At 40.2% G+C, this 18639-nt stretch overlaps 1 protein-coding gene across 1 annotated transcript in view; it reads left to right on the top strand.

Annotated features, from left to right (window-relative positions):
* LOC104346903 (transmembrane protein 132B) overlaps positions 1-17408 on the top strand; it is a 250673-nt gene extending 233265 nt beyond the window's left edge. Inside the window, exons 6-9 of the mRNA XM_086474168.1 lie at positions 4808-5013; positions 13115-13388; positions 14788-14979; positions 16254-17408. Coding sequence (XP_086330294.1) covers positions 4808-5013; positions 13115-13388; positions 14788-14979; positions 16254-17408 — 1827 coding nt within the window. The remainder of the gene's footprint in view (positions 1-4807; positions 5014-13114; positions 13389-14787; positions 14980-16253) is intronic.
* The last annotated feature ends 1231 nt before the right edge of the window (positions 17409-18639 follow it).

The following is an 18639-nucleotide window of genomic DNA, read 5'->3' as shown; positions in this document are numbered from 1 at the left end:
AAAAGCTCGTCTTGTAAAGGCCAGTTCTGCTGAAGTACTAGTAAAGGCTCTTTTAAAAATAGGAGTAAAAAGGGCCTCTTTTCAAGGGTGAATTTGAACTTTGAATTTAAGTCATTTTGGGACCTGACTGGATAACAAAATGGCTGTAGCTCTCAGCTGAAAAGACTATGTGTTAGACCCAATTCTGATACACACTGTGTGTGCCTCAGTTTCCTCTTCTATAAATGGGTTGTGAAAATACCGCCATCCTTTTGGGTTTTGTGTGTAAAAACCTCACAGATTAAAAGTGCCATAGGACAGTTCGGCATTGTACTTGGTACCACTCTTACATCCACTTATGTCACTGTTGCTTTATACCAAATTAAACAGAATTCCTTCAGGTAGTAGTTTTTCCTTTAAAATTCTTTATACATGTTCATACACAGCTGTGTGCACACACACCATTCGTGTATCAGTGAGAAGTGTATGTCTGAAGGGGGACAGAGATGAACTCAGAGATGCAGTATGGGCTGGGAAAGCCCTGAAGTGCAGCTGACCGGGGATAGCGTGTGGTAGGGCTCTCCTGCAGCTGCCTTGCTCTCTCCTCCCACACGGGAGTGCTGGGGAACAAATGGTTGTGCCAAGCAGGGGTTCAGCAGCAAACCCTTGTTTAACCAAAACACTCCTGAGTGGCTGACAGCCACAAGGACTGTGACTGTTTTCTGTTACATCTATCTCACGCAGTGTCCTTACAGACTGACCTGCAAGCTGAGGGTACGGTATGAGCCTTGGAAGCAAACCCGCATTAAAGACGAGCTGTGCAGCGAGCATTATTTGTTTTCTTCTCAGTTCATGTTCCCTCCGTTTTACCTGTTCACCCAAAGGGTGTATAAACCTTTGCTGACCTGAACGTCGAATGGTTTCCCAATCATTCTTTTGGACTGCGAGCTACTTTTGTACTGCATTATCTAAAATGAGGAGGCTGTGACAGGCTTTACAGGGCAAATGGTGCTTTTTACAATTACTTGTGAGGATTGGAGCCAACCACCTGCTTCAAAGCCCAGAGAGGTTAATTGCAGCTCTCTTTCTCTTGACCTGCATACCGGAGGCACATCGCCGGCCATCCTGCCCTCTTGATTGCAAACTCCCTCAAATGGCACTTTCTGATTTTGTCAGGCAGTTGTCAGTGGATGGTGACAGGCTGTTTAAAGCAGGCTTGCTCTGTGCATTTTAGAGAAGGTAGCATTCTAGGTTTTTGCTGTGTCTTCTCACTGTGTGGTGTTTGCAGGAGAGATTTAACAGCTTTCCCCCTGTCTGTTCCCTCAGAACCAGCAGCTCAAAAGAAAAGAAATCCATGTGTTAAGTCTCCTGCTAATGTCACTCTGCCTGTGTTGCCCTGCTGCGCCAGACCTTGCCCCATGGCGCACTTGAGTGCTTTCTGATGTGAACAGGCATGCGCTCCCCAAACTCCAGCAGCAGGTCGTACGAGTTCCCCTTCCAGCAGCATCATGAGCCACTTCTGGCAGTCAGAGTGTGCCTAGAAAAGTATGGAGGAGACTTTAAAGGGGAGAAAGTGAAGAGGAATATTTGCTGTAGGCTGTCGGCCAGAGAATACAGCTGGCACTGAGTCCCCAAAGCTCAACGTGTGTTTCTCATTACCTCTTCACTTTGGAGGAGTGTCAGAGTGCTGTTAGCATGAAATCACAGCTCTCATCTGAGACCTGGATGAAATAAATGCTTTGTCCTGGGTCTTTAGTAGATTCCAAGTGAAATAGGAGTGCTGGGCATTTTCTATACATGCTCAAGGTTCTCGTTTCCTTCAGATGAACCAAATTACTTTCAAGTAACACCTGCTGTAAGGTGTAGTGAATGAAACATGGCAGTAATGCGAGTGTAACAAAGACTTCCTCAGGTGAGCTTTAGTCCAGCCTGAGTGTTTAACAGTGGTCATGGTTTCATGTACTTCATCACATTATTCAGCTGGATTCAGCTGACTGCTGTGGTTTTCACCCTTATTTGCACAAGTTTAATTTTCCTTTAAATTCTTTGGTTTCCTTGTGCCTGATAGAGTAAACTCAAATTCCAGATGGAGAGCTGAAACAACAATGTCTCTTTTCAAGGTTTCTTATTAAGGCTGGATTATTTTCTGGAAGACAGATGAAACATGAGCTCTGAACTCTACACTACACTGGGTGAACTTCTATAGCATAGTTATATATACTGATTTATACTTACCTCTTGGTCAGTATATAAATGACTGAATAGCTCTGTCTAGACATATAAGCTATGAAATTTGTAAGCCTAGCCTGGTATTTTTACAGCTACAATTAAAGTCCATCTTTCAGTTCCCTAATTTAGCACCTTTCTTGCCTGCTGACAAGAAGACAAGAACATTTGAAGCAGCAAGAAGAGAATCTAAAATATTAGCTGCTGTCATGTCAGATGTTAGTTATTCCCCTGATCTGGTCTTGATGTTTATCCCTCCCTCTTTGAGTTTTCTTAATTATTTCTGTCTTATATTAATTCTAACAGAACTCCCTAGATGTATACTTTATGATTTAGAATCTCAACTGCTCATTCAATTAATGGGCTTGCTTAACGTGCTTAAACTTTCCAGAGGCACTTGTGACACATTATGAGGGGAAACAAAGATTCTGAGTATACTCCATCTCATTTGTGGTACTGCTGAGCCTGGAGTCCATTTTAAGCTCTTTATCAGATAGCTAGATTTACTTTTTTTTTTTTAAAAAAAAATTCTTGTACACATTAAGCATTTAAGTGGAAGGAGTATTCTCTCCAGAGGAGTGACAGTTTCCTTTGCCCCATCCCTCACAACCTGCCTTAGTCCCTTTGTAAAAAAGCAATTGATTGTAGTTTCAGTACATTGATTAGGATCTGAGAAGCAGACTTGAAAATGGCAAACACGAAGTGCAGCTGTTTCACTGCATATATGGGTGTTGCATATGGAGAGAAAAACATCAGACAGTGAGCTTTTCTAACAAGAATCTCAAGGCACTCTGCAATACCTTTAGCAAAGCTATTACCTGATAATAAGCAGTACAGGAGAAGGACGTTAGTTATACAGTGATGTTATAAATGGGACAATCTGAAAAGTTAGGCTGCGTGCTCTCACTGTGTGTGAAAGGTCAGTCTTCAGTGGGTATATACCAACAGATCAGCTGTCACAGTGTTTCCCAAATGTTTCTCCTTCCATGCTTGGCTTGAGAGTTGCCATAATTTTCAGTGTCATCACAATAATTCTGCAAATAAAACTTGTCACTGAATGACCTGCATAAAGGTTACTTGTATTCTTTTGCATCTGAAGTAGATGATTCTTAGGCAAGTTATCTATGAACCTTAAACGCATTATGAAAGCCATTTAGGCAAAATTTTGTTAATTAAATGTGCTCCATATGATAGTAGAACATTTTCCACCTAACAGCCATATAGCACGTTAGGGCTCAAGAGAAAAATGATGTTATTCCAAGATTTAAAGCAGGACAAACTTAATTTCAAAGTCGTATGCGAGGACTGCCTTTGAGAAAAATAAAGGCTGCTACACATTTTCTGTAATTTTTCTTGGCTCAGTAGCCCCTAATTCCCATTCATATCAGAAAAGATTTGAGGTACGTTTGCAGAGCAAAGCCAACCCCTGTTTCAGCACATTCCCTACTGAAGTCTACATGAGTTACCTCAGTAACTCCAGTAAACCAGAATTTGATCACTGGCTTAGCCAGAATCCCGTCAGATCTGAGTCCCGATGCATTATACAACATGACACAGACCAGTCCTGACAAGAGAACAAAGTCCATTTCAGTAACACAACTACATCTCATAAGCCATGGTTTTAAAAGATTAAAACCACAGTACATGGACTCTGTAGGAGACTGTCACCTCTCTCTCGCTTCAAAGCAGAATGCGAACATGTATACAGGTACAAGTACATGTACATATGCATCTACATATATAGACATATATACAGGTATATAAACATATAAACATGTTTATACAATACTCTAAATGTGGTTTTATATATCTGTAATGTGAAAGTATATACACACACACACACACATCCACAAATCCATTAACAAACCATACCTCACGAAGAAGGAGTTCTGTCTTTCCAGGATGCAGGTCAAATGCGTTTCTACATCATGTTCTTTATATGAATAGGATCCGTGCTCAGGACCTTGATTTTCTGCCAAAGGATCCATGAGACCAAGAGGGTAGATGAGTTGTAGTATAGAGCCCACGTGATAGTTTTGGCAGTAATTTCATATACTGACACAAAGCAACTATGAATACATTTTGCTAAAACAATTACTGAGAAGTTCTAAAAATTAATGCTTCTGCTGCACTTCTGCTCATGAGCCATAAGGGGATCTTTGTCTTTCAGCATTACACCGCTCAAGAAAAAAGGAAAGGATTCTGTTTTATGGTTCTGAGTCAGTCTTTTTCTTACTAACATATGGCCTCATTTTTTCCAGGTTCTTTAAGCAAGTTGTAAACATAAACTTTGATGCACATGGAGTTTGATTCATGAAGAGTTTAATTTCCCCAGTATAAAACATTCACATAGGTTATATAACATCATTAAATTATTTTTGTAGTTTGAGTGGTATCCATTGAGGAAAGCAGAGCTGTTTCCCTGGGGTCCATTTATCACTGTTTGCTACTAATTAGAAAACTGAAAATGCAATATGCATGACTCACATTATCAGTGTTGTCTTTGGACTGATGTATCATTCCTCATGCTTCCTCAGGAACTTTTATTCATTTCCTAATTAATCTTTTTTCTTTTTCTTTTTTTTTTTTTTTTTCTTTTAAGGTTTCTGACAGATGTGACTCCATCTTCGTTAATGGCAAGGAAATGAAAAGCAAAGTGGATACTATCGTTAACTTCACTTATCAGCATTTTACCACCCAATTAGAAGTGACTGTCTGGGTTCCAAGGCTCCCGCTGCAGATAGAGATCTCTGATACAGAGCTTAGCCAGATCAAAGGCTGGAGGATACCCGTCACCTCCAATAAAAGGTATGCTTACAGCATACACACGGTCCAGATACGTGCCCCGGGTCTCTGATTTTAGAACACAACAAATTTTTAGAGTATTTCTCAGAATCTAAACTGTCCTGTTTAAAATTAGCTTTATAGTCAGTCTTAGCAGTCATTAAAACATTGAACAATGATATCAGTAGGCTATGTTTTATCCCAATCTATATAGTTTTAAAAGTCTGTGGCTTTGCCCGGAGCATTAATCAATTCCACACAATCTCAGGAAATTGTATCATACACTCTGATGTGCAAATCTGAGGAAAAGGAGCTGGACCTCGCCCGTCCTGTATGTAACATCTTGTGTGTGTGTGTGTGTGTGTGAGACAGAGAGAGAGAGAGAGAGAGAGAGAGAGAGAGAGATTTAGCACTGCCAGTGCTTAAGTTTGTGTCTACAGTGCTAAATAAAATAGGCCCAAGGCGGGAGTCAGGTCACTGGGCACTGGCAGGGGGGCTGGACTAGATGATCTTTAGAGGTCCCTTCCAACCCAAACCATTCTCTGGCTCTATGACTTCGGATGACTGTTCAGTCTCTGTACAGGTGCACGGCACAGCAGAACTGGCTGAAGCATTACTGAGCAGATCTGAATTAGGCAAAACCCCACTTACGCTCCTATTGAAGACTATATTCTGATGAACGGCTTCTACCAGGACAAATGTGGTTGGAGAAAAAAGGAGGGGGAGGGGAGCAGGGATTTTGAGCTCTGTTTCCATCCTTCCCTACTGAAAATACCCATTCTAGAGTAACCATTATTTAGACAATTTGCAGGATTAAGAACTTCCAGGAACACTGCTGTATTGGTGGATTTCAGGCTCAGTTGAAAAATACTACTGGAGAACAAGACATGACACCAGCTCAAATTTATAATACAGTGAAAAAGCTTTTCTGGCAGCAGTAACTGTAGTACTAAACACTGTGGCAGTTCTAGCTAAAGCACTTGATTTGCCCAGGAGAACGTCTCAGCTATTGAAGAGCCTTAAAGAGCCCAAACAGACAGCAGTGAGTAGAATGATCTAACACTTTATGAAGGCATAAAACTAAAGGTAATGGGACATAATTTACAGGATACTCAGACAATGAGCTCCAAAGAAGGGGACTCACTTACCTCTTGGCTATGTGGACATTTGTTCTGGCTATGACAGAAGAGGTGGTGAGGATCTGGCACAAGAGAATTTTGTGTGTTTACTTCAGAGATAAAGGCAAAGTTGCCATTTGTGGCAGGAAAAGATGTGCTAGGTGAGGAATGAACGTACGCTGGCTGCTTAAAGTTTCACTGAACTTACCTTCTTCTGCCTGTAATGTGCCTAGTACTGTAACACGCCCTTAGGCGTAGCTCCTGCTAAAACCAGTGAGGATTTTGCTGAGTAAATGGCTGCAGGATTAGGCTGTTGATGTTTATTATAGGAGTAAACTTTCAGCAGCAAACTCAGTGAGTTAGACATTCAACTGTGGTTAACGGTCGTGGACGTTCTGACTTTAAACCTATTACACAGAGTGCTGGAAATTTACCCCCTGGTGTCCAGTTCTGATTTATTTGGCCAGCTGAAATAAAGATAATGGTCTGAGAGTCTGCTCTGTTTGCAAGCTGGCAACCGGTGCGAGTTTGCTGCTGCTCAGATTGCGTCTGGACTGCTGGCACATCTTCAGCAAGCATTTTCTGTGAAGGGTGGCGGAGAAAGTATGGGCACTGTATCATTCCCCAGAATTGCAGCTGGTAGTTTATGACATCGTGTGTCAGCAGTCTGTGCCCGTGTGAACGGGAAAGGTTTCAACTAGAGAGAAATTACTTCTTGTTTTATGGAACATTCATGTGGATTTTTTTTAATATGGGGGGTGTGTGTATTCTAAATCAATAGGCAGCCTAGGACTAGCATTAGTTGTGCTCACTCTGACATTTGCTTTGTGCATAAGGATTTTAAATTTCCTTTATTTTTAGATTTGGATGGGTTTTACCTCAGATTTAGCGGCTTTTCCTTTTTTTTTTTTTTTTAAAAAAAAAAAAAAATTAAGTTTTAATTTGTTTATGCCTCCGTCTCCTTCATAGCAACATGTTTCTCAATATCCTAAACATGGAGGAGTTTTTACAATGAGTTTTTAAATGGTAATGTGAAGCACACAAGACATTTGGGCTACAATCAGGAGCCGCAGGTTGGTTTCCTGAATCCTCATTCAGTGGTACAGCCGGAAGGCCACGTTCGCTTGTTCTGAACAATGGTTCTGCCTGTAATTCTTCACAGTGCCCGCCTGGTATGTATAATACAGAGTCAGTGCTGTACAGTGAGAAGGTTGTCTTGTGTGGTACCTGAGAACAGGTTTGAAAGAGAGAGTGCTTTAATCGTAAAAAAAACCAGAATCCAAGAATTTCCCAGCAGTTGTGGTAGCCATAGCATTGTAGTTCTTCAGCTTCATTTTAGTGTAAAAGCCAGTATTTGCAGTTTGCATGAGTTTTTTTTTGTATCTGTCCTTAAAGAAAACTGATTTGAAAAGAAGAGGGCATCTATCTCGTGGATCCTTTCGAACGTCGCTGCCAACAGGCTTAGGCAGTCTTCGATGTAGGTTCAGTGGCACTTGCCCCCCAGGTCGGCTGAAACTGTGTCACTGTCCTCAGGTGTAGTCATGGAAGGATTGTAATGTGTCTTCTTCGTTCCTCACCTCGCCCCAGACAAAACAATTTTCTACTCTCCTCCTGTCCACCAGCGTTGGTACCTTCACATCACTCCCTTGTCCTCTTGGCAAGAACTGAGCACTGCTACAAAGCAATTCATTAATATACAGAAAGTAAAATTTTTGAGCATTTCTTATAGGGATTGTGCAGACACTTGAGCAACCTCCAAACATTCCTTCATCTCCTTTGGCTCCCCCACTGCCTTGTTCCCACATGCTCAGTGTGGTTGTGCTGGTTCAGTTGTCTGAGGGGCTGAGCCAGATGGCAAAATATAACTGGGTTTACAATAGTCTTTTAAATGTTTTTATTGATGCTGTCGACAAAAGAAATGCTTATGAAACTACTGCCTCAGCGTGGCTGTTCTCCATCTGAATATAGCTGCATCTATTTCAGACCTGAGAAAGTGTTTATATGCCCCAAATCACATCTATTCTTTCCAATGATGTTTGTTGATCTAATAAAATGTATTGCTTCTCCCTATAAACCCTGTCATGTTTGTAATTGTAAAATACATGTGATTACAGGCATGTTTGCTTACCTAACTTCTTCAATAATTTCCACAAAGCAATGCGAAAGACAGGGTCTTCACAAAAATATTACAAATGCCACATGCCTAGCTCAGTTTTAACTGTGGTGATTTTTACCTGGTCTGAACTGCTGTAAAAGCAGGAAATTCCTAGAGGAGCAGAAATTAAAAATAGGCTCCTTTTATGCCAGAAACTGGAAAAAAAAAAAAAGTCTCCCCCATGTAAAAGCACTAATACAATTTGCCAGATCAGTCTCTAAATATATGGCAAACCTTTATTATTATCCAGAGGAGAACTTGATCTGTGGTGTGTGCTACTGCAGATATGAAGAGCCTTCCTTTCCAGATGAAAGTCAGCTCCACGGATCAGCTCATGACTAATGCATGGCACGCGGTCCTTGAACCAGCATGGGTGAACAGGAACGCTACTGCTGCAACGGGCTGCAAAAAAGCCCACAATCTCAGCAAACGGAAGGTGTACATTTAAATTAAAGTCAAATATTAGAGCGTAGAAGAGGTCCAGGCAAACTCTGCTAGTCTAACAAGAACATTTATTTTGATTCCTCATGCATCTGCAAAATAATTGCCACCTTCTTGAAGTTCCTGCACTGGCTCTATGCACAGACATTTACATGGGATGAGTGGCTTCAACTTGCATCAATAGGAATTGCATGACTAAAGTCTCACAGAACAAGCTGGAAATTTAATTTAAGTAAATATTTGCAGCTGGGGGGGGGGAACCACATTGTTTTCATGAGGCTCCCAGGCAGGCAGAAATCACAAGTAGGACTCCAGCATATGCTCCAGTATCAGGCACATCGTTTACTGGACTTTAACCAGCATCTGGCCCTACTGAACAATAGCTGATAAAGCCACTGCTCAGTCATCATGACTGCAAACCTCTGAGTAGCATAAACCTTCGAAACCTACAGAACAGAGTGAATCCAGACATAGTATTGCTCAGGAATGGCGATCTGTTGAACTAATGGTTAATTGGGTGGTAGCTCTACTTTGGTCCTATCTAGTACTAGAAACAAAAGCAGGAAAGTTAGCCTAAGTTAAAGGCAGGAAAAATAAACTGCTTTAGTTAAACCTCTGTGAGTGCTGCCACTCAGAAATAAAGGCATATTTTAAGGTGAATTAAGTGAAATTGGATTCAAACCATTCCATTTGTGAATAACAACATCTGCACCAAGCTTGAACAGGCTGTAAATTCACTCCTTTAGTCAATTGACTTTAATGTCCTATGGACATAAGACCATAGAGATTTTTGTCAACAGATATACTGTATTTTCAAGATCTGTAGAGGTACCAAATTGCTTTTCTTCTTGAACTGTAAGTGGAGCTATGTGCAACTTATTTCTGTAGCTTCTACTAAATCAGCTTCTAGTGGCTTGTATTTGGTATCTGAAATAGATTTTATTTTTCAATTAGGGGTGTTGCAAATGTTTTTAAAATACATGACTCTCTTTAATGGGTATTTCAAAATCAAAACCAGCAAAACTGATTTCTTTAGGGTTTTTTTAAACAGAAAATTAGCATCTGGCCCAAGAATGTGATGCCTGGTTTGAGAGTGGTGCAAATTAAAAGGGACATACTTAAACTGCTTGCAGTGTCTATAATATAAAGTTGACAGATCACTGATTAGATCAGTGCTAGCAGGCACCCTTGTAACAGGGCTGCTGTTTTAACTCAGCTCTCTGGCAAAGGCTTTCTCTGTGTGAAATGTAAATTAAATGTAATTCTGGCAACCTTGGTTCACTTCAGAAAAGCAAAAAAAATCTTCCAAGTAAGTTTGCCAAGCAGTAAGAAATAGGGTAAGAAGGATTCTGAGAGATATCCAGAGCTAACCTTGGAGATGACCAAGGGGGAAAAAAGCACAACATGCAGCAGTAGCTAATATTCCTGAGAATGTGTCTTAAAAAGAAAATGAGCACGTTGCTTAATGAAGGATTTTAAGCCTCCTGAAAACACTGTAACAGGAAATTTGAGACTCAAGGAACTATGCAATTCGGTGGATCTCAAACATGTTGTTGCGCCCATGGAGACAAAATACTGAAATGCTCTGACTTACTAACTGAACCATGAATTTGTGGCTTTGAAGTGGAAATGGATATAATGTGTTTAAAAAAAGAAAGAACTGGAGATGGTACCTGGTAAAGCAGACTTGCAAAGCTTGTATTGAAAATTCAAACACCTTGCTTTACTTTGCACTGACCTAAGAAAGTGCCTCGCCCATTCCATGGTTTAGGGATGCTTTTCTGATGTTCCACATTTGCATGCAATAGAAACCACGTATTTCTTAAGGAGAAGTAAACAGATACAAACGCCTGTAATTGGTTTTGTAACAAAATGAAGCCCTTACTTTGTTACAGATACCAGAAGGAAAGAGTTGGACTTGAATCATCCTTTTCGTGGTTGGTAGTGCTGGCTGTCATACAGTCTTATGCCTGGTAATAAGGGCAGGAGTGCTCCCTCTGTGCCCTTATGCCACATTCCTTATCTCTGGTCATTCTTCCCACAACTCACATTTATGAACTGTATGGGACTGGGGCAGAAAAATTCTTTCCCTCAAAGTTGTTTTGAATATATTTCCCCTTGAACAGTCCAGTAGTCTAAAGTTTAAACAGCGAAAACAGAAATAAATAAGCACAGAAATAAATATGAGTAACAGTAACACATTGGATCCGAGTAAAACATCTGGTTAGGTAACAGAAGTAGAAACCAGAGTTGTGTAAAAAAAATTAAGTCAGCATGAATGTTGAACATGTGAACATTTTCTTCAAGCCACAGAACACTGGTTCGGTGGCACTTTTCCCACAAGAAAACTGGTTCTATGGCTCTTTTCCCCAAAATCCCCTAAGTACTTCTGACCTGAATAGCTTCTGCACATTTTTCTCCAATTCTGCACAGGTACTAATGTTTCTGTCTGTATCACTAAAATAGGGTCAAATCCCAAAATCTCAGAGCTCAACCTGGTTTTCCTGAAGTCTGAGATTATTCAGAGCTTCAGCTCATTATAGATGAGCTGAAGAGGGTCAGAATACAGGAACAAATTGGAAGTGGGAATGTTAGGGTGGTCCTGAACTCTTTCATAGCATTATGAAGCCAAAAGCAGCCTGAACAGGCATGGCCATGTGAGCTCTATGGATATCGCCCTTCTAGTACTTTCCTTGTGGCTGTTTTGCCGACTGGCTGGCTTCAGCTCAGAGTCCAGACTGACACTTTTGCTGGGAAGGAGAGAACAATTGAAAGTTTCCCTGAAATGCCCAGCTAGTCTGATTCTGTAAGATTCATTTCTTTGTGTAATGTAAATCCCATTTTGGGATCCTGTTTTTTTCTTAACAATTCAGTGGTTATTCAATGATGTTTCGTTCAGTGACTAATGATGGACACTGTTGTTTTACATGCACAAAACTAAAAAGACTGTACCAAATACCATTTATTTGAGGCCGTATATATATATTCAGCTAACAAGTGATGCATTGAAAATGTATTTCCAGTGTATTAGATTCTGTAACACCAGGACTTTCTATCATTTTGAAGAGTACAAGGGCTTTTCTTAGATATGTTTTCAGCTTACTGTTTGCCAGCTTTGTCATAAAACAATTTATAACAAAAGCAATTCTGTTTTATAATAGTTTTTCATAGCTGGTATTTCAAAGGAGAAGATAAAGGAACACAGTAAACACAAAACTACTTCCCAAAATGCTGTGAAAAATAAGAGTCTTACCTTGTATTTCCCACCCTTGCTATAGAGGTGGCTCCAGGCTCCATAAATAAGTAAAGGAAGAAGGCAAATTATTTCTGAGCAATGAATTCCACAGCATGGGGGCATAATGAGTAAAAGTGTGACACCCCGCCCCTAGTGCTTAAATACCTGACTTGAAAGAGATAAGAGAATCCATGTGTTTGTCCCAAAGAATAAACAATAGAGGAAAAAAATAAAATTGATGGGAAACTGAGTTTTAAACCAGACAAAATTCTGTGAGGTGCTATCATGTACAAATCACTGCCTTACATAAGGTTTATGGAAAGCTGTTATATTGTCACGGGTTATATTTTGCAAGGGGGAGAGATAGCTAGAAAATGTTAAAGAAAATGTGTCTAATGCTGCAAGTGTTTCTATGGGTGGCAGTCTCCCCAGTCTGGCGTGGTGTGTGTACATGCGAGTAGTGGATGTCCTGAGTGGTCACTTAAGTGCCTAATTTGGCTTTTTGGAAGCCCCATGTGGTCAATACATGACTAAATATACCAGACACTTGCATGAACTGTGTGAGATTTAAGGTGAAATCATGGTATGCTTCTCAAATGCAGAGGCCTTAATGAACCTGTGAGATAGAGACGTGGGATAAGGTGGGGTGGTATTACCTAAGCAGGGAATCCTGACTGTGTTACAGTAGTTTTGAAGAGATGAGCAAAGTGACACAAATGTTATGGGCAAAGGTAGAGGAAAGCATGTTAAAACATCTCCTATCCTTGCTGAGCTGCTACAGGGGTTTGTTCCAGAACTGCCCTCTTGTAAACATTTCATGCTGCTTTCCTTAGCCCTCTGCAAGACTTGACTGCCGCATGGAGACATGGTGAACTAGCGGTGGTTCCACTGAAATCTCAGTAATGGCAGACCTATTTTCAAGTTGCTGAGAGGTCCCACTCAAAGAATTTACTAACAGAAGTGACAGTGGCTTTTAAATTGTACAGCACAAAAGAGCTGTACAAGCGTCTCACCCAGATTTAGTAACATACCCATCCAAAAATCTGGTTTCCTCTTTCTCACTCTGTAGCAGATGATGATAACATTAATCTAATTGAAAATACCATCCCACTGAAGCTCCGCAGTGTTGCAGGGAGGTCATGGCAATGCCGATAACACACCTGGATCTATTTACAGGCCAACACGAGACAGTGAAGATGAAGAGGATGATGAGAAAAAAGGAAAAGGTTGCACCCTCCAGTATCAGCATGCCATGGTGCGAGTCCTCACACAGTTTGTAGCTGAATCCTCTGAGTTTGGAGGCCATTTGACCTATATGCTAGGCTCCGAGTGGCAGTTTGACATCACTGACCTTGTGACTGATTTCATGAAGGTAGAAGAACCCAGGATTGCTAAGCTTCAAGATGGCCGAGTTCTGGTTGGTCGCGAGCATGGCATCACCACGGTCCAGGTACAGCCTAAGATGTATCTGCAGCTGCTGTAGAGAGAGTTCTGGAAGCACACACACACAATAGCTAGTTAGTTTATACAATTAATTGCTGTCAGAAAAAAGAAAGCTGAAAAAAATGTACATGCTAGATGTAAAAGGAAGCTTGAATGGGTTTTCATTTTTGCTGTTTGTCACTTCCATAAAATACCTTTAGGTGAAACTTCTGAAGGGATTTATCCATGTCAATGTGACTAGCAACGCAGTGGGGTTTTTCTGAACAGTGAAACAGGTTACATGATGCATACAACTATCCCTTTTTAATTTAAGTGGGACCTTATCAACCTCAGTGTTAGAAAACTTTACCAAAGATCTACATGCATCTTTATATGCTTGAACGGCTTTGAAAAATTAGTCCCTCTATGTTCACAAAATGAAACACAAAAAGTGGACGCAAAAGTAATCTTCAGAAATCTTTCAGGGTGTTCATGCTCACCACCTGTGTCTCTATCTAATTTCATGCATATTTCTTAATCAAAATAAAGGAATACAAGCAGTGTGGCTCTTATGAACTGCAAACATCCGTAATGTTCCAATCATACTAAGTTTCCTTCCTAGTCAACACGAAAAGAGATACTTTCAGGGCTCAGCTCCTTTCAGCCTAAAACAAACATCACCCAGAGGTCAAGGATTTTCTGTCCTTAAAATGTCTCTGTTACTCCAGTGAGTATAAAGGCAGCTAGCTCCGATGCAGGTAGCTGTGCTGTAGATGTCTCGTGTTAGTTTAGACAAATCGCATCTCCAATACTTTGGGCTTGAACCAGCTGTTTCTGGCATCAGTAGAAAGATGACTGTCTCCTTCTGAGCATGTTAGAAAGAAGGCTTTAGAGCAAACTGACAGGGCTATTTTGGCATTGAAAAATGCAGACAGGCTCCCAGTGGGATTTTCAAAGTCCTTTTGCAAATCTCACTTCAATTTCATTCAGGTCCTCTGTCCCTATAAAGGCATCAGTCCAAGTTCCTATCAGCCAAGCTTTGTACACATGCTTATTCCCTTATTGAGTTTCAGCGTTAATCAGTGTCTTACACTATGTCTTGTGCTATACTGCATTCATAGGGGGTTTTATAGACCACACAAAAATGACGTTTTTTTTTTAAAAACAAATCCATTTAATTTAATCTACACTCCATTGTTGAGATGAAGCTGCAATTTTGGAGTGATTGGTTGTTTTATTAAATTATTTTTGTAAATAAAGTAATTTAGCAGTAAATGAATGTAATGTCTTGGGGGAAACATCAGTTATAGCTTATACATGGATGTGACAAACCCAAGATTAATCCGAAGTGTTATGCCGATTAGAGTCTAATCTTGCTTTACAACACAGTTGCTGTTTCATGCAAAGCATTTGCTTTCTCTTTCAAGGTTCTGTCACCTCTTTCCGATTCCATCTTGGCAGAGAAGACAGTGATAGTTCTAGATGACCGTGTAACCATTACAGATCTAGGAGTACAACTAGTTTCAGGCTTGTCCCTCTCCTTACAAATCAGCAAAGGAAATAAGAGAGCTATCGTTTCTACCACCTCTGCGTATGATATCCTTCATACTCCGAAACAGGTATGATGCAAACCAGTATACAGAATTCATTTATTTGTTTACTGTGCTTTGTCAGGAGCTAGGGAAAAGCTGCTTGCTGTAAATTTGAGGCAGCAGATATAATGTATGACTTTGAGAAATGCAGTAACTTGACATAGTAAAGGCCGTTCATCTTACTGACCCACTCCTACAGGTGCCAACACCCATACAGAGTAACCGTTAAACTCTTCAGAATTGCTTTTGAGGCCTGTGCCGCACAGGGACAGTAATGGACACGTCGGTGCATGCATAATGCTGTAGAAAGCATGTATGTGCCACTCCAGGCACTTTTTCTATGCAAAAATACGGCTCAGCTATGTAAGCAGAGGTAGAAACCCCATGCCTTAATAGTCTCACAAAGTCAGTTCAGCCAGAAGGGCTTTTGGCTGCATGTACAGAAGTTTTCATGATCTGCACTGCTGAAACCTGATGATTTTGTGCTTACTTTGAACCATATAATCTGAGGAATAAAATAGCTTTTGATGAGACCACAGAATAAATGATATATGTCTTTACTATTGTATTAGTTGTAGAATTGAGACTCTATATCACTAGAGAATGTATGACTAATTTTTAGCACTAACAATTTGTAGTAAGAAGACAAATTGTTTTGGTCAAAACATCCTTAAAAATGACATGTTTGTGAGTGTTTCTATACTTCCTAGAAAAGATTACATTCACTTTTGTGTCTTTCACATAATCTTGCATATTTGAAAGCATGGCAGAAAATTTAAAATATTGCATTGAGATGTTTTCTTAACCTAGTTTGTTTCAGTGGGCTGAATGGGATCACCATTCCGACACATAACAGGTCTGCACTAGAACTGCAGTATTATAGAAATTCCCCATTATAGGTCCTTCATAAAATTAATTAACCAGGAATTTGGTAATTATTTTCATCACAAGGCCCTGGCATTCAAAAGAAGCTTCTCACTTCAGACTGAAAAAAAGAAGCGTCAATTTTTTTTTGTCAGCACCTTTTATTAAATTTATGTGACTGTCTTTGATAGTTCCTGAAGATGAGATAAATGCCTAAAAGCGGGCTAGAGGACACAAATCTGCAAGAAGAAAATGAGAAACAGAGTAGACATTTTGCTTTTCTTTTTTTTTTTAAATTTTTTTTTAAAAGCAAAATAAACCAAAGTTAAACTGTGTATTTATTTTGCCAATGATGTCAAACAGACTTAAACAACTGAGTGTCTCCTATGTGCTCTCTTACCTTTCACACATTATTTTTCTCATCCTCTCTCCCCCAGGAAGCCATAGTCAGTGCTTGGATTTTGTTCAGTGATGGGTCAGTGACGCCGTTAGACATCTATGACTCCAAGGACTTCTCGATCACTATCACTTCACTGGATGAGATGGTAGTGTCTGCACACCAAAACCTTCAGTCCAGATGGCCTGGGGTGGTGGCGGAAGGGGATGGGCAAGGACCGCTGATTAAAATTGAAATGGTCATCAGTGAGCCGTGTCAGAAGACGAAGCGGAAGAGCATTCTGGCTGTTGGGAAAGGAAGTGTCAAAGTGAAGTTTGGTCAAAAAGATTCTGACCAGAAAGGAAGCACTAATGACATTGATGATGTGGATAGAGATTTTAAAAGCCATGCAAGCAATTCTATAGAGAAACCTGCAGAACAAGAGAGGACAGCACAAGAATGGTCCAAAAACCAGGAGGACATGTCCAGTCATGAGGACAATGCAAACAAAAGCACAACTTTCATATCTCCCATTGACCAGGAGTCCCTGGAGGATGGCCAGCTCCAAAATAACCCAACTGCCTTCACAGGTTTCCCTGCGCAAGTAGAAATACCAGGAGAAAACAATCCCAGTGATCTCACATTGACTTCAAGAGGATTAACAGACTTGGAGATTGGCATGTATGCCCTGCTGTGTGTTTTCTGCTTAGCAATCTTGGTCTTTTTGATTAACTGTGTGGCATTTGCTTGGAAGTACAGGCATAAAAGGTTTGCTGTGAGTGAGCAAGGCAACATCCCCCATTCCCATGACTGGGTCTGGCTTGGAAATGAGGTTGAACTGCTGGAAAACCCAGTTGACATTTCGCTCCCATCTGAGGAGTGCACTACCATGATTGACAGAGGAATGCAGTTTGAAGAAAGCAACTTTCTCCTTAATGGGAGTTCTCAGAAGACTCTTCATAATCATATCCTCAGATCTTCTGAGTACCTATGTGAAAAAGAAGTTAAAAGTGAACCTATAAATCCTTCTGGGCCAAAGCAGAAGCGAGTAAAGTTCACTTCATATACAACAATACTGCCAGAGGATGGAGGCCCCTACACCAACTCAATTCTATTTGACAGTGATGATAATATTAAATGGGTATGCCAAGATATGAATCTTGGTGATTCCAAGGAACTTAGGGACTATATGGAAAGACTGCAAGACAATATGTAAAACTACTTTCTTATGTTTGTAATCACCTTTATGCCTTCTGTTTATGGATGGTGGAGCAGTCAGTCCAGTCAGCAATAGGAACAAGACAGTCCAACCTTGGAGTTACTGAGATGATAACCTGGTATCACTGAGCAGGTACAAGAGGCTGGCTGAGTTAAACCTGTTTCACCACAAACCAGGATGTGCCCCTAAAACAGCTACCTGTAGGTGTTGGAGGTGTCACACACAATGGCTGTTTTTGTATACTGCCTGGTACTAGCAAAATGCTAATACAACTACGCTCAGACTCAGAGGAGACTTCATTTGTTTGTCATCTCTCATGATAAATGGTAAATCAGAAAAGAAAGGGATATTTGTTTGCATTGATTTTTCTAGTCGTCGTCCTTTGTAAAGCACAGTGGACATTTCTTGCTTACAGCCTGAAACAAGGCTTACATTAAAAGGGATCTGAATGAATCTAATTTTATTGCCTATGTGCAATGCAGCCAAGTAGTCTTCTTATTTTTTACAGATATAAAGACTCCCATGTGGTTAATTTCTTTTCCTGTTGTTTATGAATTTTATTTGACTTAGGGAACATTAAATATTTTCTTTGAAGAGTTTTTTTTTGGTTGTACCAAAGTGTATTACAGTAATATTTATAATGATTTACATTTTCTATTCATCTGCATCAGCCCCTAGAGATACCTCCTTCATCACTGATTATCTTTCTCCTTTCCATATGGGTATATGGGTCGTTAATATCTGAAACATAGAAAGGTATTAGAACTCTTACTGGGAGAGGGTTGTATCTTCTTACAGGGAACTGTAAATACAATAATAAACCCTGGAAAATAAAAATCAAGGAGTAGCCCTGGGTTTACTTTTGTCATTGCTAATATGAAAAAGTAACCTGCAACTAAACAGCACATATTTCAAAGGAAAATGCTTTGCTGAAACAGCAGCTTGGTTGACCATACACATTATTATCAGAATAAGAAAGTCAAATGTGGTATTGAAACACATCAGATAGGAAGGAAATTTCCTAGCAAATAAGCAAAAGTGTGGAGTCACTGTTACTCTCTACTAATACACTGATGGTAGAGATTAGCAGGATAAAGAAGTCCACGCTCAATGGCTAATGCCCCAGACCTTGTGCAAAACATCTCTGACCACAAGGCCGTTAAACAGAAAACTTTACACCGTATTTTGTTAGAAAAGGAGGGAAAGAAAAGACACACTGGGCACATTA

The sequence above is a fragment of the Leptosomus discolor genome, chromosome 16, assembly GCF_034619465.1.
Source record: "Leptosomus discolor isolate bLepDis1 chromosome 16, bLepDis1.hap2, whole genome shotgun sequence".
Lineage (NCBI taxonomy): Eukaryota > Metazoa > Chordata > Aves > Leptosomiformes > Leptosomidae > Leptosomus > Leptosomus discolor.
The sequence above is the reverse complement of the archived record's forward strand: the minus strand, read 5'-3'. Positions and strand labels throughout refer to the sequence as shown.